This window comes from Rutilus rutilus, assembly GCF_951802725.1.
Source record: "Rutilus rutilus genome assembly, chromosome: 20".
Classification (NCBI taxonomy): Eukaryota; Metazoa; Chordata; class Actinopteri; order Cypriniformes; family Leuciscidae; genus Rutilus; species Rutilus rutilus.
The window spans coordinates 25,256,482-25,278,964 of record NC_140225.1 but is presented as its reverse complement, the minus strand read 5'-3'; the positions used below and the strand labels follow the sequence as shown (position 1 = coordinate 25,278,964).

Here is a 22,483-nt window from a genome sequence, read left to right as displayed (position 1 = left end):
TTTATTCTTGTACAAAATATTACAGTTATTCCAAATAAAATATTTATGAGGTGAAAAGTTGTGCTATGAGGTGAAAAGAGACTATGAAAAGCAGATAATATTGCTGGTAATTTTTCAATTTTGTAGTTACATAACAGAAGAAAATCCAGACCACCAAAATATAATTAGGAATAAAGTTCCACAAAGACCCTGGGTTCTTTCTAAACTGTTTCAACCAATTAATTTTAAAGGTATAGTTTAAAGTACTAAAATCCAAGATATTAAGACCACCCTTTTCACTAATATTCATTACAACGGATTTTCTAATATAATGAATTTAGTTTTTCCACAAAAACTTAGAGTATCTGGTCAATATTTTTACCGAGCTTTGACTCCAAATGAACAGATTGAGCAGCATAAATAAGCCTTGAGAGGCCTTCAGCCTTCGTAAGAAGTACCCTGCCTCTCAAAGAGAGATCTCTTTGTAGCCACTGGTTAAATCTCTTCTGAATTTTATCCGTATGGGGCTGAAAATTAAAAACGCATCTTTCTTTTTGGTCCTTCACTATATAAACTCCTAAATAACAAACCTTTTCTTTCACAGGAATACTGTGAATAAAGGAGTCATTGCAGTTTTTTATGGCCAAAAGCTCACATTTTTGAACATTTAAACGCAGGCCAGAAGCTTTGGAGAAAGACTCAATAACACTTATTGCCAAAGGGATCTGCATAGCATCCCTAAGAAAGAGGGTCGTGTCATCAGCAAGCTGACTGATAATCACCTCTCTTTCAGCTATAGCTACTCCTTTCAGATTGCTGGTTTTTATGTGAGCACAGAGAAGCTGAGCAGCGAGAAGAAAAAGATAAGGTGAAATGGGGCAGCCCTGCCTTATTCCCCTTGAAATTTCAAAACGGTGGGTTGCACCATGATTTAGAATAACAGAACTACTGCCATTTGTGTATAAAGTTCTTATGGCACTACAGAAGAAATCTCCAAATCCAAGTTTCTCAAGACACTGAAAAATAAAGCTATGCTCTAGAGTGTCCAAAGCTTTATAAAAGTCCAAAAGAAGTACAAAACTATCATCAGAAACTAGACTAGAATAATCTAAGATATCTAAAACTAAACGTATATTATTTGATATGTGTCTATTACTAATGAATCCCGATTGAGCCTCATCTATTATAGAATCGAGCACAAGTTTTATTCTTTTAGAAAGTATGTGAGCCAAAATCTTATAATCATTATTTAATAAACTTATTGGGCGCCAATTGTCAATAAAAAGCAAATCTTTGTTCTGTTTAGGAATGAGGGAAATTACTCCTTGAGTCATACTGGGAGGAAGTTTGTGGTTTTCAATACTTTCAATAAATACTTCCAAAAGAAAAGGGGAAAGAATATCTGAGAATAGTGGGTAGAATTCTGCTGTAATGCCATCATTGCCAGGTGACTTGTTACATTTGAGATGTTTTATGGCACCAGCTACCTCTTCTAATAATATATCCTGATCACAAAAATCTTTTTCTATAGCACTAATTGAATTTACACTTTCTAAAGAGTCTAAGAAGAAAGTGGCATAATCAGCATAATAGCTGGATTTGTAAAGATTGGCAAAAAAGTTATGACAGAAGTGAGAAATAGTTTGACAATCATCAGTAACATGACCATTGACACTCAAGTGGGGAATTGTGTTACGCTTACCCCGCTGTCTCTCAAGATTGAAAAAATATGATGAGTTTTGTTCACCTTTTTCTAACCACTTAACTCTCGACCTGACAAAGGCCCCTTCTGCTTTGCGTTCATAGATCTCATCTAATTTATATTGTAGACTAGTCAATCGCAATCTCTCCTCAGGTGAGATTCTGTCAGGAGGCACCATAGAAAGAGAGGTGATTTCAGACACAATTTTCTCCTCTGAAATTCTGTTTAGTTTTAGTAAGTTCCCAATATCTACCAAAGGCTCCTTCCTTTTGTGCCAAATCCCAATGTACAGAAAAAAATTAATTAAAGTTCTAATTTAACTGAATCGTGCCTTAAGTGAGAAATATTCATTTTCCAAAAGGAACTACAATGTGGCGCTACAAAAGAGGAAAATCTAATATTTATAAAAATTGCCTTGTGGTCTGTTAGGGGAGTAACAAGAATATTTACTAAAACATTCTCCTTTGGTATGTTACTCGTGACTAACCAAAAATCTATGCGAGACTGCCTTGTACCATTTTTATTACTCCAGGTATAAGTATTTTGATTTGGGTGCATCTCCCTCCAAACATCAACCAAACTGTATTTTTGCATAAAGGTTTTCAATACATTACTAGAAGATCCCGACTGCTTAGGAGGCCATCTGTCGACCAAGTCATTTAAAGTAATATTAAAATCACCACCCACCAGTAAGAACGCCTGTGGATACTTCTGAAACCAGAATGAAAGTCTATCATCTAAAGACTCAAAAAGTTTGTCATTTTCTGTATTAAGGTTGTATCCATAAATATTAACCAATATAAAAAATAAATTGTTCCAAGAAATAAGTAAACATAAAAAATGACCAAAAGGGTCTGGAAATGCCTCCAGAACATTTCCAGAAAAAGTGTTCTTTAACGATGTTACCCCTGCAGATCTCTCAGAACCATGAGCAAACCACAAATCATTATTCCACTGTGATCTCTAGAATTTTGTGTCATTAGCAACAGAATGTGACTCTTGAAAAAAAACGAAATCAGTTTTCAGTTGTTTTGCGAATAAAAATAAAGCCTTCCTTTTAACAATGTCTCTCAACCCCCTAGTATTAAGAGAAACGAGTGATAAAGACATAAAAGAAGAACAAAACAAGTAGTACAGAAGAACAAATAATCGTCCAGTAACTAGAAGAAAGTATATCACTTGTCAGAGCAACATCACTTGTAACGATAAAAAAGCCTTTGAAAAGTCCGTAACAGACTCTGTGCGCTGCAACCAGCAACTTCAAGTAAACAGCAACTTAAAACATTACTGGAGAGTCTTTTAGTTTAAAGGGGGGAAAAAAACTCGAGAACCATCACTTGACTGAAAAAAAGGATGTTAAAGACAAACAGATTCATATCTTAATTTCTCCTTCACCGTGAATAAATGCATGAGCTCCCGTGAAGAAAGCCGTTTTCCCCGCATCCCGAGCCTGTTTCACCAATGGCCACAGCTTCGAGCGCCTCTCACGATCACCTTTTGAGAAGTCTTCCTTGAAGAGAAGTCCATTAGCTTGGAGAAAAGTAGAAGTCTTAGCCCGCTTCCAGATTTCATTTCTTATCATTCGCGATGTAAACTGAAGAATAATGGGTCGGGGACGGGAGTCAGCTGCGCTCTTCTTGCCCAATTGATGTGCAATGTCAATCGTTTCCGAGAGCCGCCCTGAGTCTTCAGGTAAAACAGCTTTGCAGATCTTGATGGCCTGCAGACGCACGTTCTCATCCTTATCTTCTGAAACACCATATAGTCTGGAGTAAGACTCCATCTCATCCATTCGCTGTTCAAGCATTTTGACTGGCTTTTCCAAGGCAAGCATGCGACCCTCCATCTTGCACATCTTATTCTCGATCTCTTTAATTTCAGCAAAAGCAGTGTCAACTTTCTTACTCAGCTCATCAATTCTCTCAGTGTTGCCACTCACCAACTTTTCAATGCAATCGGACCTTTCGTTGATAAGTTGGGACAGTGTGCCGATGACATCAGCATTGGAGGAAGCAGTCTTAACGGACTTCATTGTTTTCTTCTTCGCAGCAGGTGATTCGCTCGGGGTCACCGGTAACTTCGGAAATTCCTTCTCATCCATGATCATCTCTTCTAGCAGATACCCTTCTTCAGTACAGCTTTGACTGTAGTAGTGATCACAGCCAAGCTGCATGCTGTCGCTAGTGCTGTCGCTAGTGCTGTCTTTTGAAGAAGAGTTTAAATGTCGGTTTCTTTCCTTCCCACCCCATCCAAAGTGACGTTAAAATTCACTTAAGATGGAAAGCTAGCAGGACAATACTATAAATCAAAAAGTGTAGTCTCTAAAACCAAATTAGGCTAACATTCAACTTTTGTGATGAAGAGCTCGACAAAAAGCGTCAGTTCAGGTGGCCATCTTGGTCACGCCCCCGCTGGCATCCAGGTATTCCATGCATACAGAAAATGTCCATACTTCACACAGTATGCATCCTGGATACTGCAGAAATAGTAAGAGTAGTATGATGGTATGCCATTTCGAACACAGCCTAAGTCTACTCAATTGCTTACGCATGACACGTGAAGGGGGATTTTTTTTATTCCGCTAGGTGCCACTAGTGTTGCAGAAAACTCACCTTTAAATGATATGAGAACTCATATATGATATTTTTTACAACTTTTTGTTCGAGACTAACTTGCAAGTTTTTTTTTTTGCCCAGAGCTGTTGCTCTCACATTAAACTATCTCTGTATCCCGCATATGCCTGCTTCCCTGATATATAGTAGTATAGTACATAAAAAACAGTGTCTGAAAAGAGTACCATGTCTGAATTCATAGTATTCATAAAACAGTAGATGAAAAAAGTACATGGATGGCCTGCTACTTCCACTGAGATTATGAAAAAGTGCACATTAAATGGACACTTTACTATCCCATGAGGCCATGGGCGATGATTGGTGAATACGTAACTGTAAGTCACATGACAATGACAACACTGCGGACATAGTACGTCCGGATTTTATACAGTATAACAACTTTTTAACGGTTGAAGAGTAAGTTCTTTTAATTCTAAAGTAGTACTCAGACAGTCTGTGTTTTCAAATGCAGCTATTGACTTGGTAGCGCTCACAAACAGACAGTGACAGACAGTGAATATCAGAGGGAGAACATGGAATCGGGGTATTGGTATTGGACCAATTTTTTATTTGTGTTGGTGTAAACAGGCCTTTAACCTCAACAACTGAATGTAATGTAACAACTTCATAGAAATCTACATGTTCAAGTGATTTTAAACACAGTAAAGAACACAAACGATTTACAGAATGAAATTTTCTGTTTATGTCGCATTAGGATATGGGCATGTTAGCATGTTATTTGTGCTGGCTGTATATTTGACAAACACAAAAAGCACAGATATAAGACTGAAAGTGACTATACCGATGTTTGTGCTTTTCCCATGTGTGGAAGAGTGCATGTATATAAGAGCTGGATTAGTTATGGGCTGTTTCTGTGTCAGTACATGAGGTGTGTGTGGATTGGGAGATAGAAGTTTATTTGTGGCGTGTTTGAGTGGGCGTGAGCATGAGAGCGTAGTGTGCATGGAGATAGGACATAGTTTATTTAAAGACATTCTTCCAATAGGATCCCTTACGTGGTATAACCCACTTTAACTCAGGGTCTGTTTAAGGGTGCTCTCAAGGGTAATGAGGGCAGTGCTTTTTTATTGAGTACTAAACAGTCACAGTACAGTACCAATTTGTAGTACATTATATTATGCCTGTTCTCTAACATTGACCATCAAGGGATAGTTCACCCCAAAATTTAATTTACTCACCATCATGTCTTTCCAAACTTATGGGACACAGAAAGATAAATTATTAAGCATGCACTGGCTGCTCTTTTCTTTACAATTAAATTTTTTGGACTGAGCCATTGAAGCTTTAAAAAGACAAATGCATCATAAAAGTATCTTAAAAGGTATTCACTACAAAAGTAGCTTTAAAAAAACACAAATGCATCATAAAAGTATCTTAAAAGTGATTCATGTGAGCAAGAGCCCAAAAATCTGTTTCAGTATTCAATGATAGGTTACTAGGCTACTAACCTAAAACAACCTATTAACTGCTATAACTGGATCATTTAAAACAATGAACAAATCTATCAGACCGGTAAAGTGGATTAAAAGATCAAACCAGATCCAGAGATCTCTACTCTAATTACTCAAATTACTCAAATTAAATTTTCTATATCACACAAACTATTGTATAGCCTTTGTACATTATTCAAAAGTTCTTCTTCTGTGTTCTACAAAAGAAGCAAAGTCATTCATTTTGAAAAATAAATAAAAATGAGTGTAGGAAATTATTTTTGTGATCTTTAAGGATCAATCTCAATAACATATAATAATAATAGAATAGAAGACATTGAAGAACCCGTGCAGAGAAAGTAGAGAGAAGGAGAAAAAAGAGAGGGATAATAAACATCCCGAAGAGCAGAAATACTAATTTCCAGCACTCATTTCCCTCACAGACCTTATCCACATATTTTGGCCTTTGTCTAAAAAGCGGACGATATGACCAAGCACACCACCTCCGAAGCACCTTCCGCTGAGTTGTCCTCCACCCTCAACATCACCTAATATCCGTCAAGCGCTCACCTCTGACCTCTTTAACTTCCCGCATATACACATTGAAACATGAAGACCTTGTTGTTCTTTCTTGCAAATGTTCCAGAGTGACTTTCTCACTAGCTTCAAACCAATGTCACCAAGAACTCTCAGCCTAGCTACAGTATCGGTACAGTTTATACTTTGTGGTTCATAAACACACACACGCACACACACACACACACACACAAACACACACACACACACACACACACACACACACACACACACACACACACACACACACACACACACACACACACACACACACACACACAGATGCTCCTCCACTCCATCATAAACCAACAGATCTCAAGGGTTTCTGTTTGGGAGCCGAAAAATTGTTTACTCAGTAATAACGCAAATGAGTACAGTTATCTACGTCACGCTGCCAAGAAATTGCCGGAGTGTGTGCTCCAATTAAACGTCTTCAAATAAGGCTTCCACTTACAAGCGTAAGCTGCTCGATTTTACGATCCACTGAATTTGTGTATGTTCAGAGCAAAGAGTGGGAGGTTGTGTTTACTTGCAAACTATTAGACCACCACACTGAAGCATGTTTTCCACATTTTCTGGACAGAAAATGTACTGTTTTGATATTGTAAATAGTTTACATAAGTGAATGTTACTCAATTCAGATTTGCACTGATCACCTGGCCAAACACAATTTGATGGCTTTTTTTCTTCTCATTTTCTGCACTGATTTTGGGACAAAATCTGCTCAATTCTCAAGAATGGACATTATCATTTAAACACTGTGAAATTTGTTTAGCTGAGAGTATATTACCCTTGTGAATTATTTATTTATTTATTTTTTTTTTACCGTTTTTTACAACTGCTATAGGACTCATTTCTCAAAGTGTTTAAAAACACTTGATGGCAAAAAGGTTCTTTATAAGGTCTTGCTTAAATGATTGCATAACAGTTTCATTTTTAAGGGGTTATAATATGAAGTACACTACAAGTGCACATTCAATTTAACTAAGCACACTTCTTTTTCACAAGGGTATTCATGATATTTAATAAACTCGCCAGGGGAATGTGTATAACTTTTTGCATGACAAATGTTCTAATTTCGGCCTGACAATCACCAAAGTAAAAAAAAAAAAAAAAAAACATTAATAATGAAACCCTAACAATCTAACTGGGACTACGTTAATATAAACAGTACATATATTCATATCTTTCTGACTGTCCATTTGAAACACAAATAAAGGTTCCTTGAGGTCTTGGCGCACAAAGCATTGCATAAAAAATAAATACAAAAAATGATTCCAAACTGCATATTAGGTCTATTTTGGAGCCCCATTCACAATTTTCCAGAGTCTGTTTGTCTCGACCTCAGCAGGAACATCTTGACCAGCACTCAAGACAATGACAAAGACAATGAGAAGTCATAGGGAAGTCTGGCCAAACAACAAGGGAGCTTTCCGGTTGAAGGGGAATTACTGGATCAAGCTCAGGTGAACGTTTTGGGCATAACCTTAAGTAGCACTTTATTTCGATGGTCCACTTTGGACATTATGATAAATACAGTATAAGTAACTTTGCAACTAGATGTCAACTAACTCTCATTTGAGTATTAGTAGAGTGTCTGCTTAATATCTGCCAACGCTTTATTTCGATGGTCCCTCAACAGACATTCTACTGACTATAACTTTGCAACTACATGTCCTACTATTACTTACTAGTACATGTCAACTACTTACCCGAACCCTAACACCTAACCCTAAACTGACAGATATTACTCTAATGAGAGTTAGTTGACATGTAGTTGACAAGTTACTTATGGTACGTAGAATGTCTAAAGTATACCATCCAAATAAAGTGTAACCTAAACTGAATATTTAGTTAACCAAAATGCTTTAGAAACAGTGTCCCAAAAAGTATTTGGACACTTAATCCACACTAAAAATGTGTGAATTACACTGAATTCAGATGGTGTTTTAGGCCTGGTTTCACAGACAGGGCTTAGATTAAGCCTGGATAATGCCTTAGTTCAATTAGGACATTTAAGTAGCTTTTATATGTTCCTTTGAAAAATATTTTACTGGTGTGCATCTTGAGACTAAACAACGACACTGATATGTTTTAAGAAATATTAGTGCAAGTTGCTTTCAGTTAAAACAGCTCAAACATGCATTTTAGTCTGGGACTAGGCCTTGTCTGTGAAACTGGGGGATTGTGATTTTTCATGGCTGTATAAAGTCAGGTTTCTTTAAGTTCACACACAGGAGTCCTATCAGAGTAACCACAGCGGTAGAGAATCACATTAACTATGAATAATGATCTATTAACATTTGACAACCTTCATTTCACACTTATTCATTTTTTAAAAAGAAATTATATTCTCATTTAAAATCATCGTTTTTGCTAAATTAAATGATCTTAAAATCATATCGTAAATGATATCGTAAAATCATTGTTTTTTGCTAAATGCTAAAAGTACTGTATTTGTCTTCAAAATGAATCTATATTTTGTTATATAAATCAGTGACATTTACATGTTAAGTGGCTTCAGTGTCCAAACTCCCTTTGGAGCCACTTTATGAGTTTCCGATGTGTATGTTTTTTTTTTCTTCTTCTTTCCTTGATCCCAGGCTTTTTTTTTTTTTTTTTTTTTTGATCAGTTCATTAAAGTGAACAACATAACTGATAGAGCTACACATTTGACTGAATCACAGTTCAGGGAGCAATCCGAGTAATTATCTAGCACAAAGGAGCATAGGTACGCTCTTCACCATCATTATTGGCAACGGTAACGCGTACACAACTCACATTCACATGAGCAAGAACAACTTTTTTAGCAGCATGTCAATATGGCGGTTATATTATGGCATATTATTCACTGAGGTGATGTGTCCAGTTTCAGAAAACTAAGAGGTGAATGACTCAAGCAGAGATACATACTCTACTGGACTTATTCTACCCTTTATGGATGTTGTCTTTGCTAGTCCTCCGTCTGCTGGCCTGTAAACAATGACCTCCTGCACATGATGAGTAAATATTTGCAATTTTGTGAAATAGTGAAGGGTCATGGACAAACTGCACCTTTCATGCAAAGCCAGCAGGATTTCTTTGAAGTCTTTTTTTTTTTTTTTTTTTTTTATGGGGATTTTTTATTTCAATTAATTGTTACTTTGTGAAGCAAATATTTGGAAAACTAATGGCTTTTTGGAATGAAATATTAGTGTAGCAATAAATTCTAAGCAGCATATACTGACCTCATCGCATTGCATGTTCAGTAATTGGTGTCCAGTCATCGTTTTGGAACTAAAAACAAATATTTGATATATGTAATTTGATATTATGTTTTTAAAACAATGAGCTCACTTCCTTTTCATCCATCACACAGGAAGTGGGAGATCAAATTGAGAACAGTACATTGTAAGATCAGAACAATTTTAAGGTTTTCAGTTTAAAGAAGTTCTAAAGTTTTAAAGGCCATGCACCTGATAGATAGACAGACAGACAGACAGTTAGATAGATAGATAGATAGATAGATAGATAGATAGATAGATAGATAGATAGATAGATAGATAGATAGATAGATAGATAGACAGACAGATAGGCCTAGATAGATAGATAATGTAGTCTCATAATAATAATAAAATGTTTAAATATAATATCAATACGCCCTTTTGTTTGCATGAGAACAGTGTTTTTATGAATCCGGCACTCCCTCCTTCTCCAACTTTTCCTGTTAAACACACTGAGGCACAAATAGAAACTTTCAGAATGCCTGGCTGACTAAACTAATAAAGATGACAAAACCAGCAGGAGAGAGGCTGGAAATGGGAGGCGGGAGGAACCGGGTCTTTCCTGCCATAATCAGAAGTCAGAGCATTTCCTGTCATTGTAGGAGCTCCAGCGCATTTACCATTCTGACACACAAACATACACACTCAACCATCTGCATTCACACATACAAGACAAAGCGTGATTTACAACTCTGAGGTGAGGCACTTTCACGACACACATTCCTGATGGACGAATGGAGAAACAGATCACGGCCCATTTGGCACTAATCGACTCGCTGTGGGTTTTGATAAATATTTGATCATAAATCGCAGTGAGACTTGATAAATATTTGCCCACTGTTATCTTTCCTACTTAATTTATATATGACTTCAGTGGAGGTGATAGTTGTTGTCAGATACCACAGTCACTGCAGTGCTTCAAAACACTGGCAAAAACAAATGGCACTGAATGACTAAACCAAATCAAGGTTGCATGAATGCCCTGCAATGTCTGTTGTGTACTACAGAAACCAACCTGAGCCACGTCTAAGACTGCATGAGTGTGTGTCATGGTCATTTATGAATGGTGAGCAATGTGTGAATGTCACCGTACTAAAAGTTCTCAGCCTTTTTTATGAAGGAACAGTCATTTTCTTCTCTTTTATTTAAGGAAACACTGTGTTATGCAAATGCTATCAAATAACCAAAGTCATGTCATGATTCATGTATTGTTTGACATATGCATTGAACATGCATACAGATGAGTTCAGTCTTAGTCAGCCACGGAGAACAAAACTACTAGGTTGGGGCAACCCCTATAACTCCTCTCACAGGCAGCGAAGCATGCAGACAGAATGCAGACCACTGCGGTCAGACTCAACCTCAGCATGCAGAAGCTGTCAGGGTTCATGCGAGTCAGGAGAGAGATTGTTTTCAGGGAAAAACAAGAACAGAAGTGGCTCGTGTGTGACTTTCAGAGCTAATACACAAGTATGACTTGCAAAACAGCTCCAATTTTTCAATGAAAAGCACATGGACTACATTCCAATGTTCATTTTTTTTTTTTTTCAAAAAATCATTTTATTGGGAAAACTAAAAAAAAAAAAAAAAAAAAAAAAAAGTACAGTACAAAGTTAACAGTCTCACACGCAATTTGTAGTGAACTGACTCCCCAAAAACAAACATTACAAATCCTGTTTTTTGTCTTCCCCCCCCCCCCATTACATTCAAAAAGCTTTACTTCTCATAAAGTAGTCAAAAAAAAAAAAAAAAAAAAAAGGGTACATAGTGCGAATCCCCTGTACCTACTATGTACAAACTAAATGTGTTCAAACTCTTCCCCGTCCAGCAAGTTTGGAAGACTCAGACCATTACCATATCATAGGAAAGCAAAAGAACAAACAAAAAGGCAAAACAATGCAAGGAACAGGGAGTAATAGAAAAAGAAAATACAACTCAGATTGTTGCTCTAAGCCTCTATTCCTCTCCGTCAATAAGTGGTAACAACCTTCCAAGAAATTTAAATTACAAACTACATTCATTTCCTCTTGTTGCAAAACAATAACATATATGAAAATACTTTATTTGGTTAATCATAAGGCAATGTAAGATGGTGAATCCCCACAGGCACTAGGCAGTAATACTGGGGCACTTGACTGCTACATTCTCATGCACGTGGCTTCCGTGCGGTTTACATATACGTGTATATATATAAAAAGAAAGAGAAAATACTTTTTGGTTAAACGATGTACTTGGGATCTTTGAAATCTGATTTCTATGAAAATCTAAGGCTAGTACACGTTCGGACGGTCTTCTGCCAAATACAGTTTATACATTCTACAGACATATCTAAAAGGGACATGTCTAAATTCTCCAAAACAATCAAAAAACCCTATTAAAAAGTAACATCCCAACAAACAGCAAAAATCACAAACTTTTTTTAATGAACGTAAACAAGGAAACAAAATGAATGAAATAAATATCACATACAATCTCTTAAATTAAGATTTTTTTTTTTTTTTTTTACTCATTTACAATAAAATAAAGTGAAGTTACAAAAAAAAAAAAAAAAAAAAAAAAAAAAAAAAAAATATATTACTGTGAAAAGAACACACTCCACTTTATGTAGATTAATAATGGCGATCTTAATTTAAACAATTTAAACATAGAAGAATATATATCTATTGCTTCATCATACTCGATAAATACAGTATGGACACAATTAACAATGTAGCCTATACTTTTCACAAGATAAAATAAATAAGTTAAATAGTTTATAGCCAGTTATGCACTGCTATGTAATCACACAAATCAGCTAAAAGAAAAATAGATATATTCAACCATCAGCAGTGATTTCCCAACAAACCGAACGAGTTTCAAACTGCACAAACCAACCAAACCACTGGGTGGCGCCGCGAAACTGGATAAACTTTTGGAATGGAAGTACATACTTTGAAAACTAGTATACTTTGTCAAGGCATATTCTTGGCAAGATAGAAGGAAAATCTGAAACCACTCTGTCTTTCAAGTTAAAAAAACAAGTCTTTTGTACAAAATCTGGAAAGTAGTTGGTCCAAAAAGACCAAGAGAATGCAAAAAACTGCACCGGTGGAATGCCATCAAGCAGTTCAAACAGACTAATGCCATGTCAAGAGTCTGACAAACAAATCCACCTCCCTCGATATTAAAGTCTATTGCTGAATTGCATATCTAACGGGAGGATCGCGAGAGAAAACGAATCCAAAATTCACTAAAAAAGCGGATTAATCATCGGAAATCGACAGCCTGCTGAAGATTGGCAAACGTTTCCCGCCGTCCAGACTGGGAGACTCGGAGCCGCTGAGACTTCCGGAGGAGCTGATTGAGCCGCTAGCGTAGCTCTCCCGGTCCGAGATGCTGTCCGGCGGGCTGGGGGGCGAGTCAAACACCGGCGACTCCGACAGGCGGTGGAGGGACTGCAAGTGGCCGTGGCCGTCGCCCATGATGACCTGAAGGTTCCCATAGTAACCGTTGTGCGTGTGCACAGCCAGCGGCGCAAACTGGGTTTTGAGGTCTTGGTCGGGGAAAGAGAAGGCACTGTTGCCAAGGCAACGATTTGACGAGAGAACGTCTTCGTAGAAGTTAGTGGTGCAAGAGGAACCATTGGAAGATGGTGGTGGAGTGCGGGACGTGGTGCTTTCGAGAAGGGGCGAGTCGAGTTCGTGGTGGTGGTGGCGGCTGGAGAAACCCGAGAAGCTAAGGCTGTGGTGGAGTTTCGGTCGGTCCCTGAAGGATCCCGCCGCCTGCTGGTGCTGCTGCTGCCCGTAGCCGCACACCGGCTCCCCCCTGGCGGGCTTGGTGGACTCTCCCTGCATACTGTTGGCGTTGGTCGGTGCTGGTCTGCGTTCGTCGGCATTATGGATGAAGTGGCAGCGCGGGCCGTACGGACAGAAGCCGATGGTGTGGAAAGTGCGACAAGGCTCGGTTTTGTACTTTGGGTGGCGAGACAGGCTTCTTAGCTCGTGGTAGCCGTGCGCGAACTGGCACTTTTCGCCGTATTTACACGCGCCGTTTTCCTCGAATGGCCTGCAGAGCTCCGTCTTGTAGCGGGTGGAGTTGATCTGCGAGCCCGGTTTCTGCTGCAGGATTTGCAGCTGCTGCTGGCCGCGCTCACAGCTCTCGCTGCTGTAGGCGCGGTCGCGAAACTTGTTCTCCTTATTCATAATGGCGTTCTCCTTCATGTTGCTGTAAGAGCTGGCGGGGTACTTGTTGCCGTTCGTCATGGACTCCATGTTGCTGGTGGAGTTTCGACGGAAGAATCCTGACGCGTACGAGTTGCAGTTGTTGGCGCAACTGCTGGAGTTTGTTACCGGGGCCCCGACGGCTTTCTTATCCAGCATGCTGTTAATGTGAATGGCGTTCATGTTGAGGCTCTTCTCCTGCTGTGCAGAGAGTTAGAAAGAGAAACAGTTAATCAATGCATAGTAGTCGCAAAACGATTTATGTACTCGTTTCAGCCATGCATTAAGTTCTTTACACAGTTAAAACTTCTCGAAACGCTTTAATAAAGTCCCAGCAGAGATAGGATACAAGTAGTTGTGGATTAAATTAGCAAAGTACCTTGTACAGCATGTCGATGTCGTAGAAAGCGGATAGGATGGTTGCAGACATTTCTGTTTCTTCGGAAGAAGATAGTCTCAGATGATCTCTCATTTGCGGACCGACCTGGATCCTTAGGAGGATGCAAAGGTTTTAGTTTGCCACTGGCTCCGGGTTTGTGTAAGAGATACGGAATATAAAATGCTAGTCTCAGAAGTTGTCTGAAACTCAGAGAAGGAAGGTTGAGTTCCTAGTTGCGTGTTTTTGTTGTTAATGTCTTCTCCCACCGTGCATTGCCGAGCCAGAACAGTAGAGTCTGCTTCACTATCCCGCACATATAAGCTCGTGGTCAGCGCGTAAAGAGGAGGAGCTCTCAAACTTACTGTGAAAGTTGTCAAAGTTACGCCCTGCTTTTCAAGTGTCGCTGGGACTCAGAGCTCATTGGTCGCTCTCTGCACCCCTCGTGCAGTGCACACACTCTTTTACAGCACAACCTACAAGGTTGTTTTTATACATGATTTTAAGATCAAGTGCAGTGTATTTTAAAACCAGAAAATAAATACTCGAATATAATATATACACACTATCATAGAAAATGTAAGTTTGCAATAAAAGTGAACATATTGTATTTAGTAAAGCACAGGAACACAGTTTAAAATGATATGTTCTGTGTTAATAGTTTTTGGTTTTTGTGCATTATAAAAAAAAGTATTGCATGTAATTTGTAACAGTGGGAAATATGAATGAAAGTGTCTTAGAAGGATATACAGTCACACGCACAATGTTGTTGACTTTACACGAGATCACGCGCGCGCCTGCAGACTGGTCGCTCTGATATCAGGAAATGTTTAGTACGATTGCATAATCTAGGCCGAGAGGCCAAACTTTGAAGTTGTGCCAGATCTGATGCATGGAGTGAGACACTATGACGTTTATCTGCACGTGACAAAGTTTTCCCCTGCTCGTTTCTTTCTCTGTATAAACAAATATACTCACATTTGCTTATTTATGCATTACTTTTGCGTTGTGTCCTTTATTGAAACAGAAAATGCACACAATAAGAACCTTTTACCAAGCTGCTTCGTAACATTGAAAATCAAATCCCTCCAAGAAACAAGTTAATAAAAACTATACAATACTGCCCCCTAACGGGCTCAATGCTTATCGTCGTTAAGAAAGGTTTGGGCGCCACCTACAGGCACAAATATAACAGTAAAAAATATAATTCACTTCACAGTGCATGATGTGCTTTTCCTCCTCCAGTTCCCATTGCATATCTCTGCAGTACTATTATAGCATTTAAATTCCATTGTCACGGTTTCAGCAAAGCATGTCTATGAAAAACCCTCCTGATTCTGGTGAGGGGAATGGTATACGTGATTTTACCCACCCCATGTGTGGGAGGAATAGGCTGCTGACATTCCAAAATATTACATCATTTTACAGTAAAAAAGGGAACATTGCAACTACAGGTCCCTGAAGGCAGCCCAGCTGTCTACTTACCAAACGGACACCAGCCTGTTGTGTTCTATTGCATCACATGCACAGTTATCTAGTTGCATAACATGCACAATTCAATTGACTAAAAAAAGTGAAGCTGTGCATTAAATTCAACAGTTTGCTCAAATACCACAATGTGTGACAATGTGACATTGAAAAGACAGCTGAGGAAAGTAAAACCTCTCAGATTCTTAGTATCACAAACACATTGTACAAAAATTAAAACCACATTCAAATAAGCATAATAAACTACATTAAAAACAAAACAAAATAGTGGTCATGCCTGCATGCAAACCGGAAAACCACTGTGAGATTAAAATAGATTCCTAATACACAACCCCTGTGTTATGTATATTTCACAGTCATCCAAGTGTTTCTAGAAGACTCTGAGCGAGTGATGTTCTCTCTTTCAGCAGTGTTGTCTTGCCATACACAATGGTGGCTGAAAACTGGAACAGCGCAGGGAGGGCTTTCATTGAACTCTGAGCAGTGAGGAAATTGCTGTTTGCAATAGCTGACAGTCGGTCCAGCTCGGTGGCCCTTACGCCAGGTGAATATGCCACTCTTAAGAGCACAGAGAGGTGTCCGTGCAACATCCGTGCCCACAAAAAAGGCTCTGCCCACAGGTTAAGATCTCCCTTCTCAAAGAGGAACTCTTCATCCTGGATAAAGAAGAGAATTAGAAGAACAACCTACATTTTTAAACTAGATGTTGTCAAGACAATGTGAGCAGTGTTTGCATGTGCACCAGTTGGCACCAAAAAGAAAAGGGCTTGCTATGCAGTTGCCAAGGTGTTGTCTGTGGTTTTTAGTTCTTTGATATGCAGTATGGTGTTCTGGGTAATATCTAGGGTGTCAATAAATGAAAGCTTAGTAGCGGAAGTCCTGGTGAAAAGCTACATGCCTGCTCATAAATGAATTGTTTTATATTTTTTCCATAGTCTTTAATTCAATTGTCATTCACAATGCTTCATGGGATTGTAGTTCTTTCCCTCATTACAGCTGTTAAGTATTGTCTTGTACATTGGTCTTTTTGTCCCATGTTTCAAATACCTTTTTACTTAGGGTGTGTTTACACGACAAAGATATGCTTTTTCCCTTGAGTTTTTCACGTACAGACGACATCATTGTCAAAACGATCCCCATTCACACAGATCCGTGCAAACGACTAAAAACCCTGTATTCTGCAGCCAGGTCATTAGATGGCAATGAAACACTATAGACTGAACACATAATACGCATGTGCATGACTTCATCGTCTTCAGAGATTCACGTTTTTGTTGCTTACACGGAGACCTTTTTCAAAAGTTTGCATTTTCAGGCACCCAAACGATGTTGTCAAGTCAAGTCACCTTTATTTATATAGCGCTTTTTACAATACAGATTGTATCAAAGCAGCTTCACAGTGATAACATGAAAAATAATGCAACAAAGTTTGTTTCTAGAAGAAAATTGCATCATCGTCCACCTTAAAGGGATACTCCACTTTTTTTGGAAATAAGCTCATTTTACAACTCCCCCAGAGTTAAACAGTTGAGTTTTACCGTTTTAGAATCCATTCAGCCGAACTCCGGGTCTGACGGTACCACTTTTAGCATAGCTTAGCACAGATCATTGATTCTGATGAGTCCAGTAGCATTTCTTTCAAAATGACCAAAGAGTTTCAATATTTTTCCTATTTAAAACTTGACTCTTCTGTAGTTAAACCGTGTACTAAGATCGACGGAAAATGAAAAGTTGCGATTTTCTAAGCCTATATGGCTAGGAACTACTCTCATTCCAGCGTAATAATCAAGGAACTCTGCGGCTGTACCATGGGTGCAGCAGGCGTAATGATATGACGCTGCGCCTGAAAATAGTCCCCAGCTCGGTAACTTCTTCCAACGTGACCGGGACTAAGTTTGTCTAACCTATTAGACCTATTTTCAGGCGCTGCGTCATATCATTACGCCTGCTGCACCCATGGTACAGCCGCACAGTTCCTTGATTATTACGCCGGAATGAGAGTAGTTCCTAGCCATATAGGCTTAGAAAATCGCAACTTTTCATTTTCCGTCGATCTTAGTACACGGTTTAACTACAGAAGAGTCAAGTTTTAAATAGGAAAAATATTGAAACTCTTTGGTCATTTTGAAAGAAATGCTACTTCATACATGCATATTTCCAAAAAAAGTGGAGTATCCCTTTAAGTAAGGCAGATCAATAATATTGTTGAATATTAAATGGCCCCAACTAAGCAAGCCAAAAGGCAACAGTGGCAAGGAACCAAAACTCCATCAGGTGACAGAATGGAGAAAAAAACCTTGGGAGAACCCACCAGAAAATAAGGTGGATAGGCCCATCAATTTAAGCCTATAGTATTTTCTGTTTTTTCATTTGTTAGGTTCCATTCTTATCAATGATGTATTGCATCATTTTGTGTCCTGATTTCGACACGAATGGGGGAGTCATGTGCCGAAGTTTAAAAAGAAGCTAAACATGAACAATAGTGATGCGTTGAAAAATTACACCAAAACAGGAAAAGTGCTCCTTACCAAATCTGGTGATTCGGCACAATTTGTATCCAATTGTTCATCTCCCAGGAGCCATTCTATCAAGTTCACCACACCATCAGCAACATGGTCCCACATCTGGAAGAGCTGGCACAAAAGACCCACCCCCATCTCCAGGGCAACCGGAGGAGAGACGGCACCCGTGGCAACACCTAGAAATGTGGCAGAACATAGAAGTCAAAAGTCTGACAGATTTTCCCTGACGCAACACAGGATTTAGCAAAATTAATGATTCTGGAACACATTTATGGAAAATTGAAATGGATCAACCTAATGAGCAACGTCAATCTTAGTCTGGTTTCTTTAGTCTCCAAAGCATTACTGGGTTTATGCAGTGGAGGTGGTGCCTTGCCACAATGAAATCTGCTCCCAATCTGAGATTTGCCAGAGCGTTGGATGTAAAGCAACAGCCTGAGATTGATGCCTCGCTCTCTTTTTGTTCTCTAGACAGCACGTTTCCATCTTCCTCTGGCATGGAACCCATTTGAGAGAAACAAAACTATAACTCACAAGCAAAATGTGCAGATTGGAAACCACAACGTGCCATATGTGCACAGGCATTCAAGGTCATTTCTGACTCAAAGATCTGGGAAGTTGAATCTAAGAATAGATTTAGACGTAAGATAAGGGAAGTGAGAAAACAACAATACTGACGCCTATCCAGGACTGCAGTCAGACCTCCCTTTGGCTTTAACGACCCCAGTTGTTCATGCTTCAAAGCAGTAACGTGAGAAATCTAATACAGAAAACTCTGGTTTCCCTCTGTTGCCCCCCTTCCAGACCAGAAGATGACATGCAAATTATTTGGGTGACTTCAAAAGTCACCAGGAATTGCCAGTCAAAACCAAAAGAAAGAGCAAAGCAACACTTTTAAGGCTGCCCACCCACCCCTCCCCCAACAGAACTCTAGGAAACACCGTCTGCACAAGAGTGAACGGATACGGCTTTCCAATGGTACGAGAACATGGAAAAATGTTGATTGTGTAGACTTAGAGGATGACATGGTCCTTTCTCTAAGTGATGTGTTGGGACGCCCCATCTCTTGCTTTACCGGAGTCTGATGTCAGAGGTGCTTTTCATGCATATAGGCTTTGGTGCTGGATGCCTTTCAGGGCCGAACAAACCGACACCCAGACATTAAGAAACAATAGGAAACTCAAGCTCTTTCCATTCCTTTTTTCTGTGGTTTAGCACTTCAAAAACATGATTTCTCAATCTCTTCAGTGCTTACTCAACAGGATGTTCTCTTCGTATCTGTGAAAGCGAGTGTTGTTTTTCTTTAGGATCACCTCTGATGTGTTTACTTGCATTTTGAGAACAATTTGTATAAGATACAGGTCCTTTAAATTCAAAAGTGTCAACACAAATTGTACCTTTAGATGTACAACAGCTTCTCAATTGGATATCTTTGTCCATTTATCCTTAAAAGGTTCATATTTATCTATTAGGGGTACATATTACCAAAATACCAAAGTTGTCCTTTAAGGGAATTGATCCAGTGACAAGCTGTTGTACCTCTAATGGTAAAGGTTTATATATATATAGATTTTTTCTGACAGTGTATGCAGCAATATGTTTAAGGCCTTGCTGCACTTAATGGTATAAGTTCACCCAAAAATGAAAATGTTGTCAATTTACTCACCCTTATGTCGTTTCACACTGTGGACATTTTGAAGAATGTTGGTAACCAAACTGTTTTGGTGAGCATTAACTTCCATTCTATGGACATACATTTTTTTTTTTCAAAATATCTTCATTTGTGTTCCACAGACGAAAACAACATACAGGTTGAAAACAGCACAAAAGGGTGAGGAAATGACAGATTTTTCATTTCTCCGAACAATCCCTTTTACTTAACGTGAAGAAGCTTCTAGATTTTGGCTATAGATGTAACAGCAGAAATGTTTGTGAGGTGTTTCGGGGCAGTTCGCCCAGCCGGTTTGTGTCTAGGCGCACACAGTTGTGCTGAGATTCCACAAGGAAGAGGAGGGCAGTTTCATTCCCGTAATCGATCTGTGGGAGTCGTGGAACTGGAACTAATTAAAAAACTTTCTGAATAATGAGAGCAAGAAGAGCTTTAGTGTGTGGCAAATCTGGGATGTGAGTAAGCGCAGCTGGGCGAGTGTCGGGTATCGGGCGTGAGGGAAGGAGGGGTGGCGGGCGAGCGAGCGGGAAGATGGCCTGGATGAATAACACCACAACCTCTCTAACTCCTTATTTACATCTGGTTCTAGCCTACCCATAATGCAACTGGGGCTCATAGTGGGGTTGACACAGCTTTATCCCACTCTCCTAATAAATGCTTTTCAAAACCAAATTACTAAACTGAGACCCCAAAATGAAAATTGTGTCATAATTTACTCACTCCTTTGTTCATCCGAACTTATATGACTTTCTTTCTTAAGTGGAACACAAAATATTACTTTCTGAAGAAAATTCTGGCTACTCTTTTCCATATAAAGAAAGTGAATCAGGATGGGAGCTGTCCAGCTGTCAAAAAAACATAATTTAAGTAACATAAAAGTATCCATTTGACAATAAGTCATAAGAAGCCATTTGGTAATCTTTTCTTTTTTACAGAATAAAGCCATACAGGGTTGGAAAGACACAATTTAGATTCTATATACATATCTCATCAATGTAAATCAAGTGTTACATTGATGAAAAAGAGCTTGAAAGCAGGTAGAGATTTCAGTGCATGTGGGAATGACCACATGCGCATCCGTGCATGCTCTCTCACACACATACGAGCATATTTGGACACACACCCAGAACAAGGTGCAAGAAGTCTGTGGGCAGGAAGCATTGGTGTGGGCGAGAGTGGTGTCAAGGTGCAAAAACACACACACTTTTACAGCTCTAACTTCCTTCAGACATCTACGAGAACCAAAGAATTAGAGGAAGCTCTTACCCAAACAAACACATGCAGAAAATCTCATACGTACAAACTAAAGACAGACAAGACTGATAATCATTTTGACCAAGTATATTCTAAACATAAGGGTTCTTTAATAATTTAATAATTTAAATCACGAACAACTTTGCACAAATATAATGGTATTAATAAAAATAACAATGATAATAATAACAATAATAGTGCACTGCAGCTTACTTTCATGATTACGGCTCTGTCTGGATATTCAGCAGGCCATCAATATCAGGTGTAGCTCTGGAGACAGATATCATCTGACACATTTATGCCAAAACTGAGATGTCTGCTAGAGTTCTTTAGTGTCCTTTACATCAGCCTAACCTGTCTAACAGTAGTGTTACAGTATCACCCAGGTGTCTGCTGGTTAAAAGGCCTGGCACAGTCACATAGACCCTAAGACTGATGGAAAAAGACTCACTAATATGTGGTACCTCACAATGCTTAGAATTCTTCCTGTGTCAATAGACTGTGATTGACCATTTTTAGTGGCCTTGGCTCAGCAAGTATTGTCCAATCTTTTTATCTATAGGATTAGTAAAATTCTTCAAGAAAGATTTAGTAATCCATCCATCCATGGATTTTACCTCCAGAACATGTTGGTTGAGTTCTATCTACAAGCAAGGGCCAATATGCCTAAACTATTACTGCCACATACCTCTGCTATAATGACTGAGCACCCTTGCGCTACATTTGGACACTACTGGTTTAATTGACGAATGATCCACGGATCAGTTCAGACCTCTACTTGTAATCCATTACATGAATAGCTAAGGGGCATCTACTGCTAAAGACATTACACGGACAACGCTGGAGTTAGACATGAGCTGCCTATGGTGAGAACGTCCTCAAAATGAAACCAGATGGCCAAGAACAATACCAATTGGAGTAATGCGAGCAACAAATGTTCAAGGCTTTTCAAAAGAGTTGAAATTATGTTGTACTTGGATATTACATGGGGGAGGGGGGTCGTCGTTGCAATTTACATGTAATATAACAGTAATAGCGCTTCATATTTAAAGATGGCAAGGTAAAATGATTCACTAGTGTAAAAAAAAAAAAGCATTCACATTATGATGACAACAATACATCAAGGCAACATAATTAATGGTTCGGTTTAAGGATTCAAACAAACCCTTAACGCTAAGCATTTAACTTTGCTGCGCAGCAGTTTGAACATCAGACACAAATGATGCCTCAAATCCAGGGGCTTGTTGAGTAAGGGTGTATTATTACTTCCATGCGCGTGGTCAGAATGTCATTTTTATCTGGAAGATGAAAAAAATGGTAAAAAGTCCCTTACTTGCACTGTAGCTTTTTTACTTGTGCCAGTAAGCAACACCCTAACAACCACCCAGTCAC

At 38.9% G+C, this 22,483-nt stretch overlaps 2 protein-coding genes across 7 annotated transcripts in view; both read right to left on the bottom strand.

Moving 5' to 3' along the window:
• Nucleotides 1-11,938: 11,938 nt before the first annotated feature.
• LOC311280100 (mRNA decay activator protein ZFP36L2-A-like) lies at nucleotides 11,939-15,149 on the bottom strand. Of its 2 annotated transcripts, none has more exons than XM_084392009.1 (2): nucleotides 14,162-14,526; nucleotides 11,939-13,983 (listed from the first exon to the last, which is right to left on the bottom strand). In XM_084392009.1, the coding sequence occupies exons 1-2, from the start codon at nucleotides 14,252-14,254 to the stop codon at nucleotides 12,826-12,828; spliced, it is 1,251 nt and encodes a 416-aa protein (XP_084248135.1). In that variant the 5' UTR covers nucleotides 14,255-14,526; the 3' UTR covers nucleotides 11,939-12,825. The 2 variants fall into 2 exon arrangements, with proteins under 2 accessions (XP_084248135.1, XP_084248134.1); XM_084392008.1 differs by having other exon boundaries at nucleotides 11,991-13,980; nucleotides 14,162-15,149.
• thada (THADA armadillo repeat containing) overlaps nucleotides 15,141-22,483 on the bottom strand; it is a 115,893-nt gene continuing 108,550 nt past the window's right edge. For all 5 annotated transcript variants that reach the window (XM_084392003.1, XM_084392004.1, XM_084392005.1 and 2 more), the window contains 2 exons: nucleotides 18,175-18,344; nucleotides 15,141-16,302 (listed from right to left, as the gene is read on the bottom strand). In XM_084392003.1, coding sequence (XP_084248129.1) covers nucleotides 16,003-16,302; nucleotides 18,175-18,344 — 470 coding nt within the window. In that variant the 3' untranslated portion in view covers nucleotides 15,141-16,002. The remainder of the gene's footprint in view (nucleotides 16,303-18,174; nucleotides 18,345-22,483) is intronic.